This window comes from Tachypleus tridentatus, chromosome 13 (assembly GCF_004210375.1).
Source record: "Tachypleus tridentatus isolate NWPU-2018 chromosome 13, ASM421037v1, whole genome shotgun sequence".
NCBI lineage: Eukaryota > Metazoa > Arthropoda > Merostomata > Xiphosura > Limulidae > Tachypleus > Tachypleus tridentatus.
The window spans coordinates 112712212-112736479 of record NC_134837.1 but is presented as its reverse complement, the minus strand read 5'-3'; the positions used below and the strand labels follow the sequence as shown (position 1 = coordinate 112736479).

General features: G+C 30.4%; 1 protein-coding gene across 6 annotated transcripts in view; it reads left to right on the top strand.

Moving 5' to 3' along the window:
- Window positions 1–20651, top strand: part of LOC143240977 (protein Fe65 homolog) — a 69623-nt gene extending 48972 nt beyond the window's left edge. For 2 of the 6 annotated variants that reach the window (XM_076484329.1, XM_076484330.1), the window contains 6 exons: window positions 1322–1617; window positions 6053–6255; window positions 10175–10245; window positions 10945–11053; window positions 14311–14382; window positions 17899–20651. In XM_076484329.1, the coding sequence (XP_076340444.1) occupies window positions 1322–1617; window positions 6053–6255; window positions 10175–10245; window positions 10945–11053; window positions 14311–14382; window positions 17899–17970 (823 nt within the window). In that variant the 3' untranslated portion in view covers window positions 17971–20651. The other 4 variants (XM_076484326.1, XM_076484327.1, XM_076484331.1 and 1 more) reach the window with 3 other exon arrangements.
- Window positions 20652–24268: the final 3617 nt, after the last annotated feature.

Below are 24268 nucleotides of genomic sequence, written 5' to 3'. Positions count from 1 at the left end.
TGTATTCAGTGTTGGATGCTAGTTATTTATTTGAGCATAAGTAATATACTTTATTGAAAGTTATAATTTTTGTATACTAGAAATGTATTTCTGATACATACCTACTTCCTCTCACACTTCTAATCCTTCCTCCTCCTGAAAACAAATACTTCAAACTTCTTCCAAAACAGCAAGTGATAGCTCATTTGGCTAATCTGAATATTTTTGGATATCAAGTTTATCAGTCTTTGATATGGTTTTGTGACAAAGCATTCCCAGTTACACATTAGTTTCTTATCTTTAATCTGACGTAATTCACAATTATGGATGTTGCACATACACATTGATCTACTTATGTTTTTACTCACTGTTTACTAGCTGCATTCTACTGGTGCATTTCAGATTGGTTTGTATCATAAACTTTTGTAGGAGAATTTATACAAGTAAATATACATCATTGTTAAACAATCAGTTATTATAAATTAAGTATACATTATAGTTATAAGTCAGTTGTTATAAATTAAATAGATATTACAGTTATAAGTTGGATATTCTAAAGAATTATTAATTCTTTTTTTGTTTTGTTTTTTCCAATTGTCTATCCCTTCGTGACATCGTTGATGCTTCGGTTTAGGGAAAGGTAAAGAACCCTTGGATTTTATCTCTTTCTGAACTTGCTTTTGCATGAAAGACATGCTGAGCATGGAAGAACTTTTAGCAGTGTTGGTGTGAATCAAAGTTCTTAAGAAATAATAAAAATGTGGATTGGAAAACATGAAAAATGTAACTCTGTATTTATTGGTGTTTACTTCACTTGATACATGTTATCTGTTAAGTGTAGGGCAAAACTCTTTACTTTAGTGGCAAACAAGCCACACTGTATTTGTGTATCAGTGGCTATATATGAGTTACGTGATTAGGACCTACTGACTATTGTAATTAGTTAGCGATTAAAGTGTAACATACATGAATAGAAGTATGGTTTTGTAAAACTGTGGGTGCTTAAAATTTGTATTCATTTAATAGATTTTCTCATCACATGTGTTTGCTTTTATTATATGCTTTGTAAACATTGCAGTATGAAGTCTTGTTTTTGTAAGCATTTGTTTATTCTGTTATTTTGCATGTTATATTAATTTTGGCTGGCTGTGCATGCAGTACTACAGATTAATAAAAGATATTAATGTTGGTTTATTCAATTAACCATATCATATGTAGGTATAAAAATATTGATTAACTGCAATACAGAATAGAAATTAAACAATGGGTTTTATAATTTCAAAATATTGATTTTTATTGAATACAATTTGGAATTAGAATACTGTACTTCTCTGATGTCTAGGGACTTTGCCTACGTGGCCCGTGACAGGTCTACCCGAAAGCACATGTGCCATGTTTTTCGATGTGACATTCCTGCTCGAATTATTGCTAACACCCTACGAGACATCTGTAAGAAAATCATGCTGGAACGTAGCCTTCAACACAACCTGGCTAAACCTGTGGGTGGGCACGAGACACCAGCAAGTCACACAATAAACCATCAGAAGTGTACATGGCAAAGAGGAGCAGTTCGGCCCACAGAACTTCCAGTCGACCAGAGAAGGCTTAGACTTTCTAATTCCAACACCTTTCAGACTTGTAAGCTTCTTTACAGTTTGTATGTTTACAGCATTAATGTAATATCCAACATTTACAGTGTTAATGTTTTGGTCTTAATATACAAACAGACAGTTTAGTGGTGAGCTAATGTAAGAATGTAACACTTTTAAAGTTTATAGGTTGTTACGCAAAGATATTTTGTTTTATTTCAGGAGGAGGCTTGACTTAAAATGTCACTTGTCCTTATGAAAGAGCAGATGCTATTTGATCAAAGATTCTGTACTAATTTGTCTATTTTAACCTATTGACTGTCAAGTATTTCAGCTGCGACAATACAACTTTAGTGTTTCTTCATTTTGTAACTTTTTTCGTGACAACATTTTGGATCTTTATATGCAAAAACGGCTCGTTTGGGCTGAGAAAACACTTTACATAGAAGAGCAAACAACGTTTCGACCTTCTATGTAAAGTGTTTTCTCAGCCCAAACGAGCCGTTTTTGCATATAAATTTCTCAACAAGTGGGTTTCTCGTCATCACTGAACATTTTGGATCGAAAGTGAAACAATTTGTAAGTAGGTCAAATGCATGTATGGTGCTGACATCTAGCGTTGAAGTTGGGTATTATTGAAAACGAATTAACTCGTCTGTGGCACTGTGTTACCGATCGGCTTGGACGAGTTATCTTGTCTATGGCACTGATCACGTTAAAAACGGGTGTATTTATTTGCCCTGTTTGTAATGATGGATTAAAATACATATTGGCTTTGACTCTTTTTGCAGAAATTAACACAAATACAAATACTTAAAGTGACTTGAATAACAGTGAAGTAGTGCAAGTAGTTAATTATTTCTTCATAATTTTACACTAAAATTTCTCGGGAGGAACATTTTTACATTAGCTACAGAAGGTAACTAAAATGAAATGTTTGTTTTAGCATAAGTAATCATTTCATGTTTCAGAATATAAGTATGTAAGTTGTTGGTAGTGTATATTTTTTATCCTTGTTATTGCAGAGAAAGCTGTGATGTATGCCTTTTTTCTTAACACAAAAATAGGTGAAGAGTAAATGTAGGTTTTTTTTATATTTTATAAAACTATCTAAGTATTTATGCAAGTGGATCTCTGAATTATTTATCTATAGCAATTAGTAGCTGAGTACATATGACAGTTGGACCCTGACTAATTTACCTCTATTATGTAGATTACATATGGACAGTTGGCCCCTGAGTAGTTTGTCTCTGCTATGTAGAGTACATATGACAGTTGGCCCCTGACTAGTTTGCATATACTATGTAGAGCACGTGACAATTGGTTTTTGATTAGTTTGTCTCTAGCATGTAACAGTTTAATACATATTACAATTTGTTCCCAACTAGTTTATCACATAGCATTTAGCATTACATTTTATTCCATTAATGATTAAAATAGTGGCAGTAGTTAAGAACTATGAACTTTTATTAGTGAAATATTTTGAAAAGTTTGTTTGTTGAATTTAATTTTCATATTTTTACTCTTTCTCATATACTATACAAAAGAAACTGCTACATATAAAATGTATTTCATTAAAAACCAATAAATGTGCAGTTTCCAAATATTAAATATGTTGAAATTTGGCAAAACCAAAACTGAATTCACCGAAACAATGTTCAACATCTGGTAATCCCATTTTCATATAAACAGTTGATGTTTCCATATTCAGAAAACCAGTACTTAATCTCTAGAAGTTTCATATCCATATAATTAGCATCCAAAAGATACTCTTGCCATATTCACAAAACTGGTACTTAAGTGCTAGTACTACTATATCCATATAACTTATTCACTCTGGTTATCCTTTATTATACATGACAACGTTTTAGTATCTTACATTCAAAATTTTATTAAACTATTATTGTGTATTCTTTGATAGATTGTTTAGGCAGAGTATACATGATGAAACTTTGAAGAATGTACAGCAACTACCTGTTGTGGAGGTACAACTGTAGAAGAAGACTTTTGAAACTTCATCCTCTACAGTTGTGTCTCTACAACAGGCAGTTGCTGTACATTCTACAAAGTTTTATTATTATTGTGTATGTTATACTAGCTAGTATAGCATAAACCCTTAACTAATAATCCATATTTTAATAGTATATAAATTTCAAGTTCAAAATTCTACAAGGAAATATAAAAAAATATATACTTGAATTTCTCCTAGTATGACACACAACATGTTTCCCTTAGGCATCTCGTCTTCTCTATTATTTCCATTACTACTCAAAAGAGTAAAATATTATATGTAAATAACTTGCTATAGAATTGTCATTTCTGAGTCAAACCATAACTTTTATAGCTTTCAATTTTGTTTAGTTATAGAGCTATCAGTATAAAACCAGATCCTTCTTCCACACCCTCCTGTCATATCCTCTCTTTGAGGATACTTTCATAGTTTTTTCATATGTTTAAATATGTATTATATATAACTGATAGAAAGTCAAGGTTTTCATCTATCAAATGACATATAATGTTGTATTTTGGATAGATAATAGTTCGTTACACTCGGAGTACAAACACTATTCCAGTGGGAAAATTAATGAATAGCTTGGATGAATTTGTATGGCTCTTGTTGCATAGTTAGAAGCCAGAAAAATTGTGAAGTTACAGGAAATTATCTACTTTTTACATGTTATTTGGTGTGTTAGTTAATTAAATGAAAATTATTTAGTGCATTACTACCATTACTATAAAAAATTAGGGTTTAATGTCCTTGATAATTAACATTAAGAAAAAAGAGTAAGTACTTTAAATAAATATGAAAAACAAGAAATACTTATTTTGTATTATAAAAGTAACTAAAATGTAAAAATAAGGATCTTTCTAGGTTGGTTAACCTTATGTTAGGTAAAATAAGTAATCATAATATAATAAAAATGTTTCATGAGGCACACACTTGAGTAGCATACAGCTAATTTAATTCTAATTCGGTAGCTTAATGTGAGCTGCACATGACCAGAGTAAGTTACAACTAATAATGGTGTGAAGATGTATACTGTCGTGTGCTTAAAGCTACTTAGGATAAACAAATATAGTTTCATGTTACAATTTGAAGTCATTTGTTTTAAATATAATTAGGATGTTTTAGAATAATTAAACAAAGGAAATTTGAAATTTTTGAAATGAGAAAATATTTTTTAATCTTAGCATGTAAATTACTTTCCATATGAACTACTCTATTTTCATGAACAAATCTATATTTTAATTTGTTTAAAATTCTTCACTAAAACACATGATATTTTTTGTACGTGAGAAACATAATGTTAACTGAAAGACTCCCAAATTTTGTGAAGATGTATTGAAAAGTACAAAGAGATCACATGATCAGTCAGATTGACCTAGCCCGTGTTGACAGTATCCAACAATTTGTATGGTCATATTCAGGATACTGTCAATACTGCTATATTCATATAAAAAGTATTCAGCAATTAGCATTGACATATTCAGGATACTGGTACTCAACTGCTAGTACTGCTATATCCATATAAAAAGTATCCAACAATTAGTATTGGCATATTCAGGATACTGGCACTCAACTGCTAGTACTGCTATATCCATATAAATAGTATCCAATAATTAGTTTTGACACATTCAGGATACTGTTACTCAACTGTTGGTACTGCTATATTCATATAAGAAGTATTCAACAATTAATATTGACACATTCAGGATACTGGTACTGAGCCATTAGTACTGCTATATCCATTTAAAAAATATCCAGCAATTAGTATTGTCATATTTAAAATACCAGTTTACAACACTTGATACTTCTGCTCGGGAAGCCAACATCCATCAGTTAATGTTACAACATTCCTATAAACAGTATTAAACTTTTGATGCTGTTATATTTGCTAGTTATTGGTAAGCATTGTTAACCAGTATTTTTTTTTTTCTTAGACTAATATTTAGAAGTAAAAGGAAATGTTTTTGAAATGACTGCAGGTTTTGGTGAATTGTACTTAATGTTTGTGTTCACAAGTAACTATTAACCCCTCTTAAACCATGTTACTTTTTAACTTATAACATAATACCAAAAGCATATTATAAGAGCCATTATGAATTAATGTTGTCAAATGTTTTAAAATTATCCTCATAAGAATAGTTATGTGTAAATATTGTTAACAATTAGTGATTTATAAGCACAATGAACCAATGGGTCTGAATGTTGGTCTGTCAAAACAATACAGTGTGTTCTCCCAAAATAAATTGCATCATCATAGTTAGAAGAAGTTGTTTGCCAATTTATTATAACAGCATATATTGTTTCATGTGGACTTATTGTGCTAAAAATCGGGTTTCAGTACCTTTTGTGGGCAGAGTACTGAAACCTATTGTGTAGTTTTGTTCTTAATTTCAAACAGTACTTAACTATAGTCATATATAGAATTTAAGTGAAGAACATGTGTAGCCATGAAAGTATCGTTTTTGAACTCTTACAGCTCAGTCTTTTCCAACCCCCATGGAGGAGCCCAAGAAACGACTGAAGGCACACTATGTCGGCACTACCCCAACTCTGAAGGCTACTGGTATTGATGTCCTGAACTGTGCAATAGATGAATTAGTAGCATTGGTTCCTCCAGAAGAATACCAGCTTGTCAACATTGCTGTTGCTCCTTCTACAATCTCTATAGCTGAATCTGGGGTAAGCCTAGGCTCCTGTGCAGGTGATATTGGTAGAGAAAGGTTTTATACATATGTTGTTTTGTGGCCATAACCAAATTTATGACAAACATGTAACATAAATTGTAATTATAGTAATTGTACTGTAAGAAGTTTGAGAATCTTAAATCCGAATACTTATAAGTTAGCAATCACAAAGACCTCGTTTCATCTACACCTATTATTGATATCATTATAACATGTCATTGTACTAAAAAGCTCAAATATTATGATAACAACTAGATTGTGTATCCACAAAATATGCACAGTATACAAGGAAGATATAAGGACCAGGACCCATTTACATTTCTTTTGGCATAAATTTGTCTCTTTCTTTTTAGTTATCTTAACTTTTGCCAAGTTTTCTTGATTTGATTGTGTCATCAACTGCTTTTTCTTTCTCTTATTAAACAATTTGTTCTTTCTTGAACTGTTTCTGAACTATTTTTAGTTTTATTCAAAATTTTACTTTAGACTTTATTTCATAGTTGGTGTTACAAGCAGTCCTTTGAAATGAAAAGATAACGTGACTTGATAACTCTCACTCAGTATGAGCTCCTTCAATTTAACCAACCACATGACCTTTTTTTAAATTCAATACTGCTAACTCTTAATATAGCTCCAATGTCTTCACAGATTTTGACATGACAGTCTTTTAGTTATGATGTGTTTTTAGTAAAGTATATTTTGTAAATTGTAAAAAGGTTTGTCTGTAACATTCAGGGTATCTGTGCTCAAATAGTACTCAACACAAGTATTTGTTTGGAATAGTCTTTGTGCAAAGTGATTTTCATCTAAAGATTAAAAGTATTCTTTGATTGATTGTTCAGGCAAGAGTATTCATGATGAAACTTTGTAGAATGAATGGCAACTAAAGATGAAAGGCGGAAGACTTTTAGAACATCATCCTCTTGTGTCTCCACAACAGGGAATTGCCTTCCATTCTACAAAGTTTCAAGATTAAATGTACTTTTCTTCAACTCTAAGACATAAAATTTAATTTTTATAATCTCTAATACCTCCTAAATATATTTCAAATGCTTGTTTACAGTAAAACTACCCTAACTATGTACAAGGTTGGTCAGTTTGACCAATCTTATAATTACCAAAATAAATCTGAATAAGTCTAAATTACCTTCTTTTTCTTTCTAGAATGAATTTAAATTGTAACATAAAACTACATTTGTTTATCCCAAGTAGCTTTAGATTTGTAACATATATTTAAATCTTATTGCTTTATTGCCCTTTGAACCATGCCTAAGTACTACTTGTACCATTAAAAGTTGAAAATTACTTGTGGAATGTGCAACTCATATTAAGCTATTAAATTATCATACCCACCAGCTTTTCACATTAGTCCCTGGTGAAACAATTTTATATGATTATTATTGTTTATTATTTATTATACGTAATCTAATTTTAAATAACCAATAAAGATCTGTATTTTACATGTTAGTTTTCCTTATAATAATAAATAGAGAATAAAAATGAAGAATAAGAAACAAAGTACTTAACCGAGTATTCTTTTTCCTGTTTGTTTTTTTCCTCTATGACACGTAGCCCTACATTTTTGTATTACTGGTACTAATACACTCAACAATTTTTATTTAATTATGTAATGCACCAGAGAACGTAGAATAATAACATGCAAAAAGCAAACAATTTCGTCTAACTATCATAAATTTTTTGGCTTTCCAAATATACCACAAGACCTATTATAAATTCATCCAAGCTAGTCATTATCTCTCTCCTGGGAAAAGTGCTTATACTAACAGAGAAACTGACACTTCTCTGTTCAGAAAACATTATACAATGTATCATTTGGTAGATGAAAACATTTTATACTATTTATAATATAGAATTAAACATAAGAGAGGGCTACTAACAAATCCTGAAAGACAGGATGTGACAAGTGGGTGTGGCAGTTGTCAGTTAAGATTAAAGAATTGCAAGAAATATGTTATAGTTATTGATAAAGTTAACTGTGATATTGATATAATTCTATACATTAATTATGATGAAAGAAATTAATACTACATAAACTTATTAAAGCTGTCAACCAAATCCAACGATATAGTAATTAATAATTTTGTTAAAGCTTATTATTTTATGTAGATTTGCAGTTTATTTATGCTATTCCAAAATTACATGAATCTCTAATTAAATTCAGATTTATTTCCAATTTAATTAAAACGATTATCAAACAACTGGCCATATTAAATAAATTACTTAATATTTTACTTGATAAAATAGAAAATGTAAGTATTAACAATAAAAGACATGCATTTTGGATAACAAAAAAACCAACCCATTTTAGAATGTTTAAAAAAGTGTGAGCAGGTAAATAGTAGTCAAACATTTGGTTTTATAACCTTATATACCACAATACCATTCAAGATTTAATCTTTGTTCTAAATTCATTAATAAAACAATATTTTTATCCTTTTATTGAACTGGAAAAATGAAAATATAGTTCCAAAAATATAAAAGTTTCTGTATTTATAAGAATTTTGTTTATTTCAATAAATAAGTTGTTAAACAAGTAATAGGAGTTCCAATGGGAGCTAACTATTCAACTTGTGTAGTAAATTTATATTTATATTACTATGAAAATATATTTATTGACAACTGTACAAATCCAGATATTTTTACTTGTGGATATATTGATGATTTAATCAGCATAAATAATTCTGAAATATATAATGTTATTGACACCATTTATCTAACAGAATTAGAAATTGAAAATACTTAAATTTCTAATACAGATACACGTTATTTAGATTTAGAGGTTAAAGTAATTGATAAAAAGGATATCAATATAAATATTTTTGATGAAAGAAAATATTTTGATTTTCCAATGTACAGTTTACCCTCCTTACATAGTAATGTACCATACCCATCTATTATAAACATTATAACTTCACAGTTATTCAGATATTGTAAACTTTGTAATAAGTTACAATATTTTAATAATAATAGTGACATACTAATATGAAAATTAATAGTTAATGGATTTAATTAAGAAATTTTAAATAAAATTATTAAATTCTGTAATAAATACAAAGAAAGTAAAAATCAGAGAAATTTTATTAAAAATTATTTTTAGTTAAAAATAAGGTCATTTAAGAACTTGGTACTACTTTATGGGGATGTATATCGTAAGCCACATATAAAAGCACAACAATAACTGTAAACTATCACTTTACTGATGTCGTGTTAATTAGTGCTTCTACCATACTGGGGTCAGGAATCTTTTATCTTACCCCCAAATGATAGTACCTTATTTTCATCTTTTATTTATTTATTTTTATTTTTCATCATTTTATGTCTATCTTTCTCTTATTTTAACTTGGGAGAGCAGTCACCTTCCCACAACTGTCTGCAGGCAGTGAAGGGTGATATAGAAGTGGGATGTTGTGGGCTCAAGCACCCACAGCTCACTCATCTAATTTCTAATTTTCTTATGTGAGACTAGCAAATTGGAGAGTAAGTGTGAGAGGCTGTGTATTCCCACATCAATGAGAGTTCTACTTTCACACTCACCTCCAAAACTTAGGATTCATTTTATAATCCCACGTTGCAGTTTGTACCTTTTTAAAAGTATGCAGAGTATTTTGTTTCATGTTAATGTTTTGTTTATGGCTTAAAAATTTAAGGTTATAATATATATACATACTGTAACTCCAGGGGTTATAATTTTTTCAGTATTTAAGCCTTATGGAATGTGTAATATAACTGCATAGTAGTTTATTTATCTGTTTAAGGATTAAGAAAATCTTGTGGAATATACAGCTGTTGTAATATAACTGTAAATTAGTATATTTATCTGTTTCAGAATGAAGAAACGCTTGTTGAATGTACGGCTGTTGTAATATAACTGTAAATTTACTTATCTGTTTAAGGATGAAGAAAAGATTCTTGTGGAATGCAGAGTACGTTTTTTATCATTCTTGGGAATTGGACGTGATGTGAAGTAAGTGTTATTTTGTGTCTTCTTGTTACTGTTTGCTATGAACAGGTTAATGCAGTATAAAAATATCATATTTAGCATAAACCATAAATTCTCAAAGATTTTAATTTATTATTAAAATATGTTTAAGATCTACTGCTAATGTCATATTTTTAAGGTGTTCTGAATATGTGAAATATTTTTAAAATCTTTAAAATTATTAAAGATTTTGATGTGCTATGACATTTTAAACATTATTTTATACTATTTATATTTGAAATACATTGTGCATGTATATATTCTGGCATTAAATTACTTTGTTTTAGATTTTTACATCTCACGGGTGTGGATATAATGCATTTTAAACAACTTTCATTTTACTGTTTAGATTTCAAAGAAGTATAATATAAGATTTTTAAAATGTTTACTTTTACAAAAATAAAATTTCAAATAATGTGATCATTTTAAATATGTAGTGGATTTGCCATTTCAAAATAATAATGGTGTGATAGGTTTAAATGTAAAAATATTCTAATTCATGTTAGATTTATCATGTTACCACTCTAAGAACAGTTTCTTTATTAAAAAGGTTGTCAATTTATGATTCTTTTACCTTTAAAGAGTTTCTTTTAAAACTTTTCTGTTTTGGGGAACATTCTGTCTTCCTTTATATTTTATGATAATTTAACCTGTAATCACTAACTTCATTTCTCCTTTTTACAGATATTGTGGATTTATAATGCATACAGCTGATGATAAGTTTATGGCCTATGTATTTTATTCTGAGCCTTCTACTGGAGCTCTGTGTAAAACAATTGAAGCTGCATGTAAAGTAAGTGTCATAAACCTGTTCTGCTCCAGTTCTTCACAGTTTAATAAACCTGTTCTGCTCTAGTTCTTCACAGTTTAATAAACCTGTTCTGCTCTAGTTCTTCACAGTTTAATAAACCTGTTCTGCTCTAGTTCTTCACAGTTTAATAAACCTGTTCTGCTCTAGTTCTTCACAGTTTAATAAACCTGTTCTGCTCTAGTTCTTCACAGTTTAATAAACCTGTTCTGCTCTAGTTCTTCACAGTTTAATAAACCTGTTCTGCTCTAGTTCTTCACAGTTTAATAAACCTGTTCTGCTCTAGTTCTTCACAGTTTAATAAACCTGTTCTGCTCTATTTCTTTACAGTTTAATAAACCTGTTCTGCTCTATTTCTTTACAGTTTAATAAACCTGTTCTGCTCTAATTCGTTACAGTTTAATAAACCTGTTCTGCTCTAGTTCTTTACGGTTTAATAAACCTGTTCTGCTCTAGTTCTTTACGGTTTAATAAACCTGTTCTGCTCTAGTTCTTTACGGTTTAATAAACCTGTTCTGCTCTAGTTCTTTACGGTTTAATAAACCTGTTCTGCTCTAGTTCTTTACGGTTTAATAAACCTGTTCTGCTCTAGTTCTTTACGGTTTAATAAACCTGTTCTGCTCTAGTTCTTTACGGTTTAATAAACCTGTTCTGCTCTAGTTCTTTACGGTTTAATAAACCTGTTCTGCTCTAGTTCTTTACGGTTTAATAAACCTGTTCTGCTCTAGTTCTTTACGGTTTAATAAACCTGTTCTGCTCTAGTTCTTTACGGTTTAATAAACCTGTTCTGCTCTAGTTCTTCACGGTTTAATAAACCTGTTCTGCTCTAGTTCTTCACGGTTTAATAAACCTGTTCTGCTCTAGTTCTTATCGGTTTAATAAACCTGTTCTGCTCTAGTTCTTCACGGTTTAATAAACCTGTTCTGCTCTAGTTCTTCACGGTTTAATAAACCTGTTCTGCTCTAGTTCTTCACGGTTTAATAAACCTGTTCTGCTCTAGTTCTTCACGGTTTAATAAACCTGTTCTGCTCTAGTTCTTCACAGTTTAATAAACCTGTTCTGCTCTAGTTCTTCACAGTTTAATAAACCTGTTCTGCTCTAGTTCTTCACAGTTTAATAAACCTGTTCTGCTCTATTTCTTTACAGTTTAATAAACTTGTTCTTCTCTAATTATTCACAGTTTAATAAACCTGTTCTTCTCTAATTATTCACAGTTTAATAAACCTGTTCTGCTCTAGTTCTTTACGGTTTAATAAACCTGTTCTGCTCTAGTTCTTTACGGTTTAATAAACCTGTTCTGCTCTAGTTCTTTACGGTTTAATAAACCTGTTCTGCTCTAGTTCTTTACGGTTTAATAAACCTGTTCTGCTCTAGTTCTTTACGGTTTAATAAACCTGTTCTGCTCTAGTTCTTTACGGTTTAATAAACCTGTTCTGCTCTAGTTCTTTACGGTTTAATAAACCTGTTCTGCTCTAGTTCTTTACGGTTTAATAAACCTGTTCTGCTCTAGTTCTTTACAGTTTAATAAACCTGTTCTGCTCTAGTTCTTTACGGTTTAATAAACCTGTTCTGCTCTAGTTCTTTACGGTTTAATAAACCTGTTCTGCTCTAGTTCTTCACGGTTTAATAAACCTGTTCTGCTCTAGTTCTTCACGGTTTAATAAACCTGTTCTGCTCTAGTTCTTCACGGTTTAATAAACCTGTTCTGCTCTAGTTCTTCACGGTTTAATAAACCTGTTCTGCTCTAGTTCTTCACGGTTTAATAAACCTGTTCTGCTCTAGTTCTTCACGGTTTAATAAACCTGTTCTGCTCTAGTTCTTCACGGTTTAATAAACCTGTTCTGCTCTAGTTCTTCACGGTTTAATAAACCTGTTCTGCTCTAGTTCTTCACAGTTTAATAAACCTGTTCTGCTCTAGTTCTTCACAGTTTAATAAACCTGTTCTGCTCTATTTCTTTACAGTTTAATAAACTTGTTCTTCTCTAATTATTCACAGTTTAATAAACCTGTTCTTCTCTAATTATTCACAGTTTAATAAACCTGTTCTGCTCTAGTTCTTCACAGTTTAATAAACCTGTTCTGCTCTAGTTCTTCACAGTTTAATAAACCTGTTCTGCTCTATTTCTTTACAGTTTAATAAACTTGTTCTTCTCTAATTATTCACAGTTTAATAAACCTGTTCTTCTCTAATTATTCACAGTTTAATAAACCTGTTTTGCTCTAGTTCTTTACGGTTTAATAAACCTGTTCTGCTCTAGTTCTTTACAGTTTAATAAACCTGTTTTGCTCTAGTTCTTTACGGTTTAATAAACCTCTTCTGCTCTAATTTTTCACAGTTTAATAAACTTGTTCTGCTGTAATTCTGTTTTTCATCACATCATGCTTTTCTAAACAGTTTCTTCAGTTCAGCAAGACTTGTAAAACTATCACAGAATTACACTTTCAGAAATTAAAATAAATTGAAAAGTTTTTATTACAGTGGTTTATATTTTTATTACTTGTAATCTCCATTTAAAGTCTTTATTAGAAAGGTCATATTTTGTTGTTTTGACATGAGTCATTCCCTATGTAAATCTTCCAAAGGAAACCTACAATAAAATATACCTATTTGAAAGTTGGTAAGATATATCTGGTAGAATAAATCTTCAAAACAGTTATATTTTCAAATGAATCTTTTTATTAAGCCAAAGGTGACCTTAGAAGGTCGAAGTGTTCTCTGTTTTATTAGTAAAGGTGTCAATACCTATATCAGCCATTTTGAGATACATGTTCCTTTAGGTCGGTTTTTTTGTCATCACGATATACTTTCAAATAAAATATCTAGTTTTTTATCATCTTCACTGTTATTTTAAATTACTAATATAGATAAATATTTTGTTTTGTTTTAACAGGAAATAAGTGGATCATCCAGTTAAGAGTATCACTAGTAAATCTAACTTTTTACATCGAGATGAGAAAAAAACAACAACTATGAATTTATTCATCCTTGGGCTTTAATATACAATTTAAAAAGAATCATTTGATGTAGATAATGGCAGGAGAGATGTGTCACATTTACTTTATTTTTGGACTTCAGATATACCATATAACTAGAATACTTTACTATTGATAATGGTAGATCAGATATGTCACATTTACTTCATTTTTGACTTGAGACATATTATAGAACTAGAACATTTTAGTATAGATAAGGTTAGGTCACATGTGTCACAAATGCTAATTTGTTTCTGTTTTCTTGAAAGCTCCGATACCAGAAATGTCTTGATGCTCACAGAGAAGTGTTAGCAAAGAGAAATGCAGAAAGTCAAAATAAGGTTTGTGAATTATCTAACTCTTTCTTCATTGTTTATATCAAATTAAATAGTTGATACTTAGAGAGAAGAAAATGATTACAATGAACTATTAGTGTAACACTTATTTATTATGGCTGAGAATACATTGATGATGAAACTATCCACTTACTACAACACATTGTTAATAGATACCAGTTCCTAGGCACAGTAGTTATAGAAACTGTTAACAAATGTATAAGATTCTCACACATGATAGTTTAAGGAAGAATGATACCCAATAAACAAAGGAAACCTACTTATCAGCACTAACTCATTTATAGCAAACACTAAGGTACCTATAATAGACTACCACATAAATATAGCCTCAAAGTAATGACTAGATTCCTTTTCACCCCTGAAAAAGAAATTGAACATGGTGTAAAATATATAAAATGAATTTACCCTGCCAGGTAAATGTATAAAATAGAATGTATCAACTGCACAGTTATAGGAGTTTAGATTAAAATAACCCCAAAAGTCTCTATCTTAAATTCATGGAAATATGTACTGAAGCAACCAGAGTATTAGGTAACCAAAGTGTTGCCACACTAAAACATGAACCTGATATTAAGAAGAAAAATCATAAAAACGATTTTAATGAATGATGTATGAGCCATAATTGTATGTCCTGCACAACATCTTCCATCCACTCAAATTTCTCTATTTCTGTTCTTTTCAGTTATATATTAATAAAGCGTAAATCCCTGTGAATTAATGCATATGTAACCATTATCGATTCTTTATTTGTTATATAATTGAATGATTACTTACATACAGAAAGTCCTTTACTATTAAAACATCACACCAACATTGAATCATAATTATATAATTAATTAATTAATAGTAATCTCATACCACATTTTTTCATTTCTCAGACACAGAACTGTAACACTTGTTAATAGAAGGAAAGTATGACTGTGATGTTTAGTGAGATAAGTACTGTAACTGTAACATTTGTTAATGGAAGGAAAGGATGACTTTGTGAAGTTTAATAACATAAGTACTGTAACTATAACATTTATTAATGTAAGGAAAGTATTACGATGTGATGTTTAGCAACATGAGTACTGTAACTGTAACATTTATTAATAGAAGAAAAGTGTGGCTTTGTGATGTTTAGTAATGTAAGTTCTGTAACTACATATCTTATTGTATTTAGTGTTGTTATTAAGATATCAACAAATTTAATCATCAAGTTATGTGTGGTATTCTTATTAAGATAGTATATTTAAAGGTCAGGTTAATATTTGTAGATTTGTTGTTACTATATTAGTATATTTAAAGGTCAGATTAATATTTGTAGAGTTGTTACTATATTAGTATATTTAAAGGTCAGGTTACTATTTGCAGAGTTATTGTATTATATTAGTATATTTATAGGGTCAGATTAGCAGTTGTAAAGCCATTATTATTATATTGGTGTATATATATATATATATATAGGGTCATGTTACTATTTGTAATTGTTATTAATATGTTATAGGTCACGTTGCCATTTCTGGAGTCGTTATTAATGGATTATCAGATTTACAGATCAAGTTATTCTTTACCTTGCTTAAGATGTTTTAATCCACATTGTGCTGGAGAATTTCATTTTATTCTGTCTAAATATATAATTTGATGATAATTTCATTTTCGTGTGTAATTTAACAATGGTAGGAAGTTATGAAAGGTTATAAATCTTTTGTTTTTATTTTTTGTGTGTAATTAATCCTACAAAACATGTACTTGATTCAAGAAGTTTATTTTGTTGTCTTTCTAAATGAAACGTTTTAGTTCTTGTTGTGGGTATCAGCATGTTAATATCCCTATGGTTGTGTTTATGAATTAAATAGAAATATCTGCAGTAATTATGATAAGTGAATGAAAATGGACAACATATTATAGTTGTTTCTAAAAGGGAAAGAACTGTTGAATGCAGCAAGACTTGTGTTTCCTAATCATAGGATGTGTTTCAGAACATTAACACTTTATACATCTACCCATGACTTTCAGGTTAGCATCTCATTGTGGAAAAAACAAACAACTCACTAACTCTTCCGTAAGTTGTCTTGCAGAGCTTCAACTATTATTTATTTTCTTCATTCTTGGATTAAGCTGAGTCCCTGTCTTGCATGCCTTTTTACTGGAATGTTTCCCTGCTTGTTGATTATCACTTTTGCATACTTTTCAATAATAATGTGTTTTCTTATTACTGAACATGTAAAGAAAAGCAAAACTACTTTTGCAAGTTGTTAGTTAAATAGAAGCTGTATGGATATGTAACAATATATTATTGAACAAAAGCTGTATGGATATCAGGTAATTAAAACTACTGTAACAACTAGATTATTGAATACAAGCTGTATGAGTGTCTGCTTGTTAAAACTACTGTAATAAGTTGATTGTTCAATAGAAGCCGAATGGGTATTTGCTTGTTGAAACAACTGTAATAAGTTGATTGTTCAATAGAAGCTGAATGGGTATTTGCTTGTTGAAACAACTGTAATAAGTTGATTGTTCAATAGAAGCTGAATGGGTATCTGCTTGTTGAAACAACTGTAATAAGTTGATTGTTCAATAGAAGCTGAATGGGTATTTGCTTGTTGAAACAACTGTAATAAGTTGATTGTTCAATAGAAGCCGAATGGGTATTTGCTTGTTGAAACAGCTGTAATAAGTTGATTGTTCAATAGAAGCTGAATGGGTATTTGCTTGTTGAAACTTTCATCTTCTCCCTACATAATTTCTTTGTGTGACAGCTGTATGCTCATTAATATGTTTATTATAGTCTAGTTTATCTTTTGTCTCATACATACATATATTATATACCTGTTTCAAGGTATGAATTCACTATGCAGTTTTTTCTTTCTTTACTCTGTTGTTGGTTTCCAGTAAGGAGGGTATTAAAGTTTTTGTATACACAACAGTTATATAATTTTTAGAAGTTGAAAAAAAATCATTGTTCTTGTTATTTAGTTTATCTTCATTATAGTAATGTCAAGTATCAGTCACAGTACAAGAGTGGAACTTCCAAAGTCAAGAAGTACTGTTTTTCTGGAGCGGGTTACCACACTACATGGTACTCGGTTCCAGTCACATTAATAGAAAAGTTAATCAAAATTCACAGAATATAGTGAATATGTTTCTTAAAACACTATCAGCTTCTCAGTTCTGTTCAAAATGTCAAAGTAGGGTTCAGAGAAAAATATTTGAAAAGGAATGAGTCAAGTTTTGAAATAAAACTTATACCTGACATTGGAGGTTTTAGGCATCATCAACTATATTAGGCTGATCTACTGCTGAGTTTAGAATTGTATATAAAACAAGTTTTTTTTTAATATTAAACTAGTTCAGACTTTAATTTTTTTTAAAGCTCTAACAATAAAATGTTCTCTTAATTTACCAGTGTGTATTTGTTTTTTTCTATTGCATAGTCAGACACATGTAGAGCTATCTATTGGCAAGTTATCGAGACTTTATACAAACAATTCCCCCTAATGTGTCATTCTTTTCCAGGGCTTGGGCTCATCATTACGCAACCTTTTAGGAAATCTTACAACAAAATGGAACAAGACTGGCCATGCATAATTTAAACTGTTCATGTCATTTAGTTATTGAAAACAGTAGCTACTTAACTGTATAAAATATTTATTTTTTTTATGGATGACTATTCAAAAATATTTGTGTTATAAGATTGTTACAAACTTTCAAGATATTGGACATTAAAGCTAAAATATGTTATTTTGTGCCATTAAATTAAAAAATTAGATGAAAATCAGGGAAATGTAATTTTTTAAGAAGGTTAAATCAATATTTCTTTTATTACAATTTTTTGTATATATTTCTTTGTAATACAAATCTTGTATGAAACTTGAATTGACAATATCTTTGGATTTTCAATATTCTCTTATACAGAGTGTATGATTATTAGAAATATGTATATAATTATAGTATGGTATGATCAAGTGAAATATTGGGTTTAAAATACAAGAATAAATGTTGCTATTTCTTTGTTATCATTAAAAATATTATATATATCAATTAATTGTAAACATTTAACTGAGGTAGAAGTTCGTGTACACTAATGTTCATCATAAAAAAGGAGCTGTAGTAGCTGGTGTTCTAGATGTAAAAAACAGCTTGAAGTGTGAAGAGGAAAAATTTTGTAATCTACAGGTTAATGTGGAGAGACTTAACAGGAGAAAAACATTTCAATAATTAAAACCAGTAGTGGTGATGAAGGAATGAATTTTATGATTTTAGAGTGACTTGAAAAACTGATGTAAAAAGAACTGATAATTAGACAGTGATGGTGATGTAGGACACATTTCAATTTTTCTTAGTGTGAAGATCTTGCTACTTAGAAGACTTGTGCTTATTGTACTATATCAACCTCATCTCTTGTTTGTAGTACTTATTTATAGAAAATACTAGTTCCATGTTTAAAGTGACATATTTAATTATATTCTACAAGATTAGTTCAGCCATGTCACTATGCATCAGAGATGTTCTAAAAAGAGTGCATGGGGTATGTGAACAGGAAAAGATCACAACAGGATTGTGCCAATACCTATCGTAGTGTTTTAGCCATTCTATCCCATTGCAATTGCATAGTGAATTTACTCTTAATGAAGTATTGTTAGATTGTTTTTTTTTAGTTGCAAAGTAATAGTAATAATGACAACATTAAGAAGTAATTCTGTGTAAGAAAGGTTGCTCGACTTGTTAGATTCATCTGTACGTAATGGACTTCTAAGTTGATAGAAGTCGTATCAGGTAGCTATACTATATTCAGGTAAAGATTGTTTGCATTGTACTTTGTAAGTAATGATGCAGTCCCTATAGGGGTCAGGGTGATTTAAAACTGTGTGTCAACTAAGTTACATTTCTAGTTATTCCTAAAATTTTGGTGTTCCACTGATAAATTTACTACAATTAAATTTAGGAGTTTTTCAGCATAATTCGACAAATACTCATACTGTTTCTTTCTCTGAATATTTCTTATGTGTTTACTCGTAGCAAAGAAATGCACAGATTTTGATAGGAGTGTTTAATATTTTTTTCAGTGATACAAGTAGTCAGTAATTTGACTGGCACTTCAGATCTATAGGGTTTTAATTAGAAAAGGTTAGATCACAATTTCAAATTCCAGTGTACAGTTGCTGTTTTGTATACATCTGCATGGAAACTGAAACAGTTATTGTACTAGTTTAATCAAGGATTAGAGGGTCGTAAAATTATTGGGATTTCACATAAATATTAAGAATCAGTAGAAAATATAAATGAACAAACAGAAGGAAAACATTTTCCAATAGTTAGAAGTTTTTTTTCTACTTTATACTACTTGTATCTCATAATGTGGATGAAGTTTCTCTTTCATCAGATTGTCCTGATGCTGTTTTATCATCCATTGCTTGGATTAGATTACCTTTTTCTGTTATACCAGTGTTAGAGCTAGTTTTTATGTTGGATCAGATTGTGCTCATGTTGCTTTATTATCTATAGTTTGGTTTAGATGACTTCTTTCTATAATACCAGTGTCACAGTTAGTTCTTATGTTATATGAAATGGTACAGGTGGTGATCATAATACAAGTACTACTTTACAACTGATCAACCATACAAATGCAGAAATAGATCCAGAATGAGCTGAAGCTAATTTAAACAGTGACAGCTTGCTGACCATAGTAAACTTCTAGGTTACTGATGTTGAAAAAAAATGTAATTTTGAGCTAATATTCCGTGGAGATACTGGTCATTACTTTAATAAAAATGTGTCATTACAAACTTCCCTTTCCACTGAACAAAATCATGAGTCATGAGTGTTTAAAAAAATAAACTGATTCTCTTGTTGGTGTAAGGAGGGAAAGGTAGCCATAATTCTTTATATATAAAGTGAGTTTCCATGTAGAATTCCCTAAAGTTTTTACACCTGGATTTCAAAATTAAAACTCGAGTTATGGCTACCGTTCCCTCCCTTCTTTGGAAATGCAATGTTTTATGTATATTATGAGCCTGATAAAATAAATGCTATACAACATCCACAACAGCAAGGTCTCCAACTGAGGAAACTTTATTATAATACTTATCAACAAGGACAAGGTATTTATGTAATTACCATGTTGAATTTTACTTGTGCTTGCAGCAGGGAGCTTGTGGTAAGTTGATTTATAAATGAATATAGAGTTTCTGTTTATCCACAAACTAGTGAATGACTTGAAGTTTAAGGTCTTGTTCTGTAGAAATTTTATTAAATCCTTGTCTTACCTGTATGTAGTGTCATGTTTCTTTCACTATTAACACTAGGTGTGAAACATGCAGACGCCATAACTATGTACTCAATAATGTTTGCTAATATTACTAGAGAGGTTTACGCATCACCCAAGGACTCAGTATGATAGATTTAACTTTACTCAGTGTTACAATTATCTGTATATTACTAAAAAACAGCAAAACAAAACCTACTAGCGGCCTAGCATGGCACAGTGTGTATGATGTTCGACCCAATCTGTGGGTCGAAGGTTCAAATCCTTATCACACCAAACATGATTTCCTTTTCAGCCTTGTGGACTTTATAGTGTGACAGTCAATCCAACTACGTGGTGGTGGATGGTGATGACTAGCGGCCTTTCCTCTTGTCTTTCACTGCTAAATTACAGCTTGGGTAACTTTAGTATAAAATTCATAAGAAACAAACCCCCACCAAGGTTCACCAATCACCTCTTTCTTTGCTATTTAAAATACCCTTGTTTTGTGTGAAAAGTAAAATACGTATACATGACATGGGTTATCACAGAACAGCTAGTGATAGTTACTGTGCTTTTTTTATCTCCATGTAAAACAACACTGTAACCAAAGGAAAAACTTAAAGCAGCGTAACTGAAACACCACAAACATTACAGCAGAGGTAAGTATATTCATCACTATTTAAATACATATTTCTTCTTCCAAAATATGTTCTGCTCAGAGATTTGATATTCTAAATTTCAACAATTCATCACACAGATTCTTCTAATCTGTCCTGTTATACAATATTCCAATGACAATGTGACTCCACATTTACTTTAATTTTATATTTTGATTTCATGCATTAATCCAACTGGAAATCATCTGTCTTGTTTTATGCAATTTGCAGGAAATGGTGCCAGGTGCACAACAAATTTGCATAATTCAATTTATGCTGATTAAAATTATTAATTTGGGATTTATATACATATTACTAGATTAGTTTTATAATGTCTTAGTATTTTATTTTATTCATTGCTCTTTCAGTAAATGATAATTTCATAATTTTGAAGTACCATTACAACCTACAGTTTGAGAACCTGTGTCCATAGGCTGATACAAAGTTAGTTTTTTTCTGATTTTACTGTCTAAAACCCTTCAATATTTACAACCAATTTTGAAAAACATCGAAGTGAAACCATTTTTAGTGCGTACATAACTCAGTAATTTGGTATTTTAAAACTTTTATCTTATTCCATGTGAGAGAGTTGGTGGCTTTAAATAAAAGTTGTATTTTTGTTTTCAATAATTCATAGACTAAAGGTTTTTCAGTAAGAGGAAACAAAGTTGAATCCCTGTCTGTGGATGTACTAGAAATCGATGTATAACTTTCAATAGGGGTGAGTGTGATAGACATGATTTAAAAATAGCCTTTTATACAAAGTCAATCAGTTGGAGTCCAGCCTTTGAAACCCAAATCAAAAATATGTTCTTTCATACTTCCACATGCTTTATAGTTCTGTATACCACCATTTACACCTTTAACTCAAACCAGCAGCGTACATATATCAGCACTCACTAACACAAGCCACCATTTCAAAATAGTAGCATGCATATATTGACACTCACTAACGTAAACCACTTTTCAAAGAACCACAAGTTCTCTCACTTGTGTCTTGTTAATTGGAGCAACTTGACATTCTAGGAAGTGTTCTAACATAACATTTCTCAGGAACTTTGTAACACAGTTTCAGGCATTCTCATATCCTTGACTAGTAATATAGAAAACTTGTATATCTACATAATCTGTACTTTGAAAAATTATTTCCAACTGGGTGATTATATTTAAAACTAGTGACAGGAGTACTACTATAATGAAAGCATATTCTCACAAAGATTAAACTATCACTATTACTAGAATTCCTGTTTAGAACAAACAATTCATTTCTAGGAAAACTATTTATGTAGCATCATATGACATTATAATTAAAACAGGTCATCACCACCACCCCTAAACCAGAAGATTTGTTTCTCCTATACCAGACATTTCATAAATACAGTTTTGAGAAAATATTAAAAGCAAATAATACAACTTTCAGCTTCTTTAAGTTTCATTTTTCTCAATAAAATGTTTCCAATTTGATACAAGAATAAGTAAAATATAAATGTGTAACACCCAATTAAGAGTTTTGTTGAAAACTTCAATGCTGATTTTGAACAACAAACGTTTACAGGGGCTCAGTTTTGTACAACTAACTTGGAAGCAGTGCATGTGTAGTTAAATATGCACAAACAAAAATTTGTGAATAAGTACACACATTTAAGTTTAAAAAAATTTCAGCAGCAAAGTAGAAATGAAACTAGAACATTTGCTTTATTATACAAATGTGATCACTTTGTTTGAAACAAAACTTCATTTCAAAAGTTTTTAGACTAATAATCTTTATCACATCAAAATCTTTCAATGTATGACCAATATAGCTTTTAAATATGTATAATTATTTTATAACAACTCTGTGGCAAGAGATAATTTACAAGTGTTTAAATGTTATTCTTAAAACATAGCAATATTTCTAATTTATATTTACAGAATTTGTGATTTTAATAAAAAACATCAATAATAATTACATCAGAGATCAATTCTGTACAAGTCTATCATGAACATGAAGTAACTGTGTACTACTTCGAAACACAAGAAGAGGAAATTATCAAAGTTCACACATGATGATATTTCACTTGATACTTATTTGTTAATAAACTACAGTAGTCAGGCCTCATGATCAATCATTTAACTGCATGATTAGATGAACTGCAATGTTTATTTAAGGCTGTAACAACTGGTCTTGAATTTAACAATACCAGAAAATCTGTTAACATTTATAATATCACAAGATATAAATATTGATGTTAATCTCCAGAAGATGTCTGACGTCAACAACCAAATTACACAAGTCCTGTCCAACATCAGCAACCGAAGACACAAGTACTGTCCAAAATCATCAACAAGTGACATAAATAATGGGAACATAACAAACAGATACTACAAGTACTGTCCAACATCAACCAAAAGATACAAGTATTGTACAACCTCAACCACCAGAAGCTACAAGTACTGTCACACATCGTAAACCAAACGATACAAGTATTGTACAACCAGAAGCTACAAGAACTGTCTAACATCGTTAGCCAAAAGACACAAGTATTGTGCAACCTCAACAAACAAAAGATACTGTCCAACATCAACCAACAGACACAAGTATTGTCAAACATCAACAATCATAAGCTACACATATTATCCAACAACCAGACACTACAAATACTGTTCAAGTCTCATCATTACTAATGTTAATGTCATGGCATATCAATTACAGGTCCACAATCCTGTATCTGAAAAGCTCCAAAAATTGAATTTTTTTTTGTGGAGTTTGGAGCATCAGTATAACAGCTGACCCAACTCCACACCCACTTGACCCACCTCACTCAGGTGTGACGTGGCAGTGTGGTCTAGCAATGTGACAGGTGCATCAGTTGTGTATCAACACTCCTACTGGTCACATGTGTGTTTGCTGTTTTTTCTTTCTTTTTATTTTGTAACTTTGCATTTAATTTCACTGTGAAAATGTCAAAAAGAGCTGCAGATACCCATATGGGTAACAGTGAGA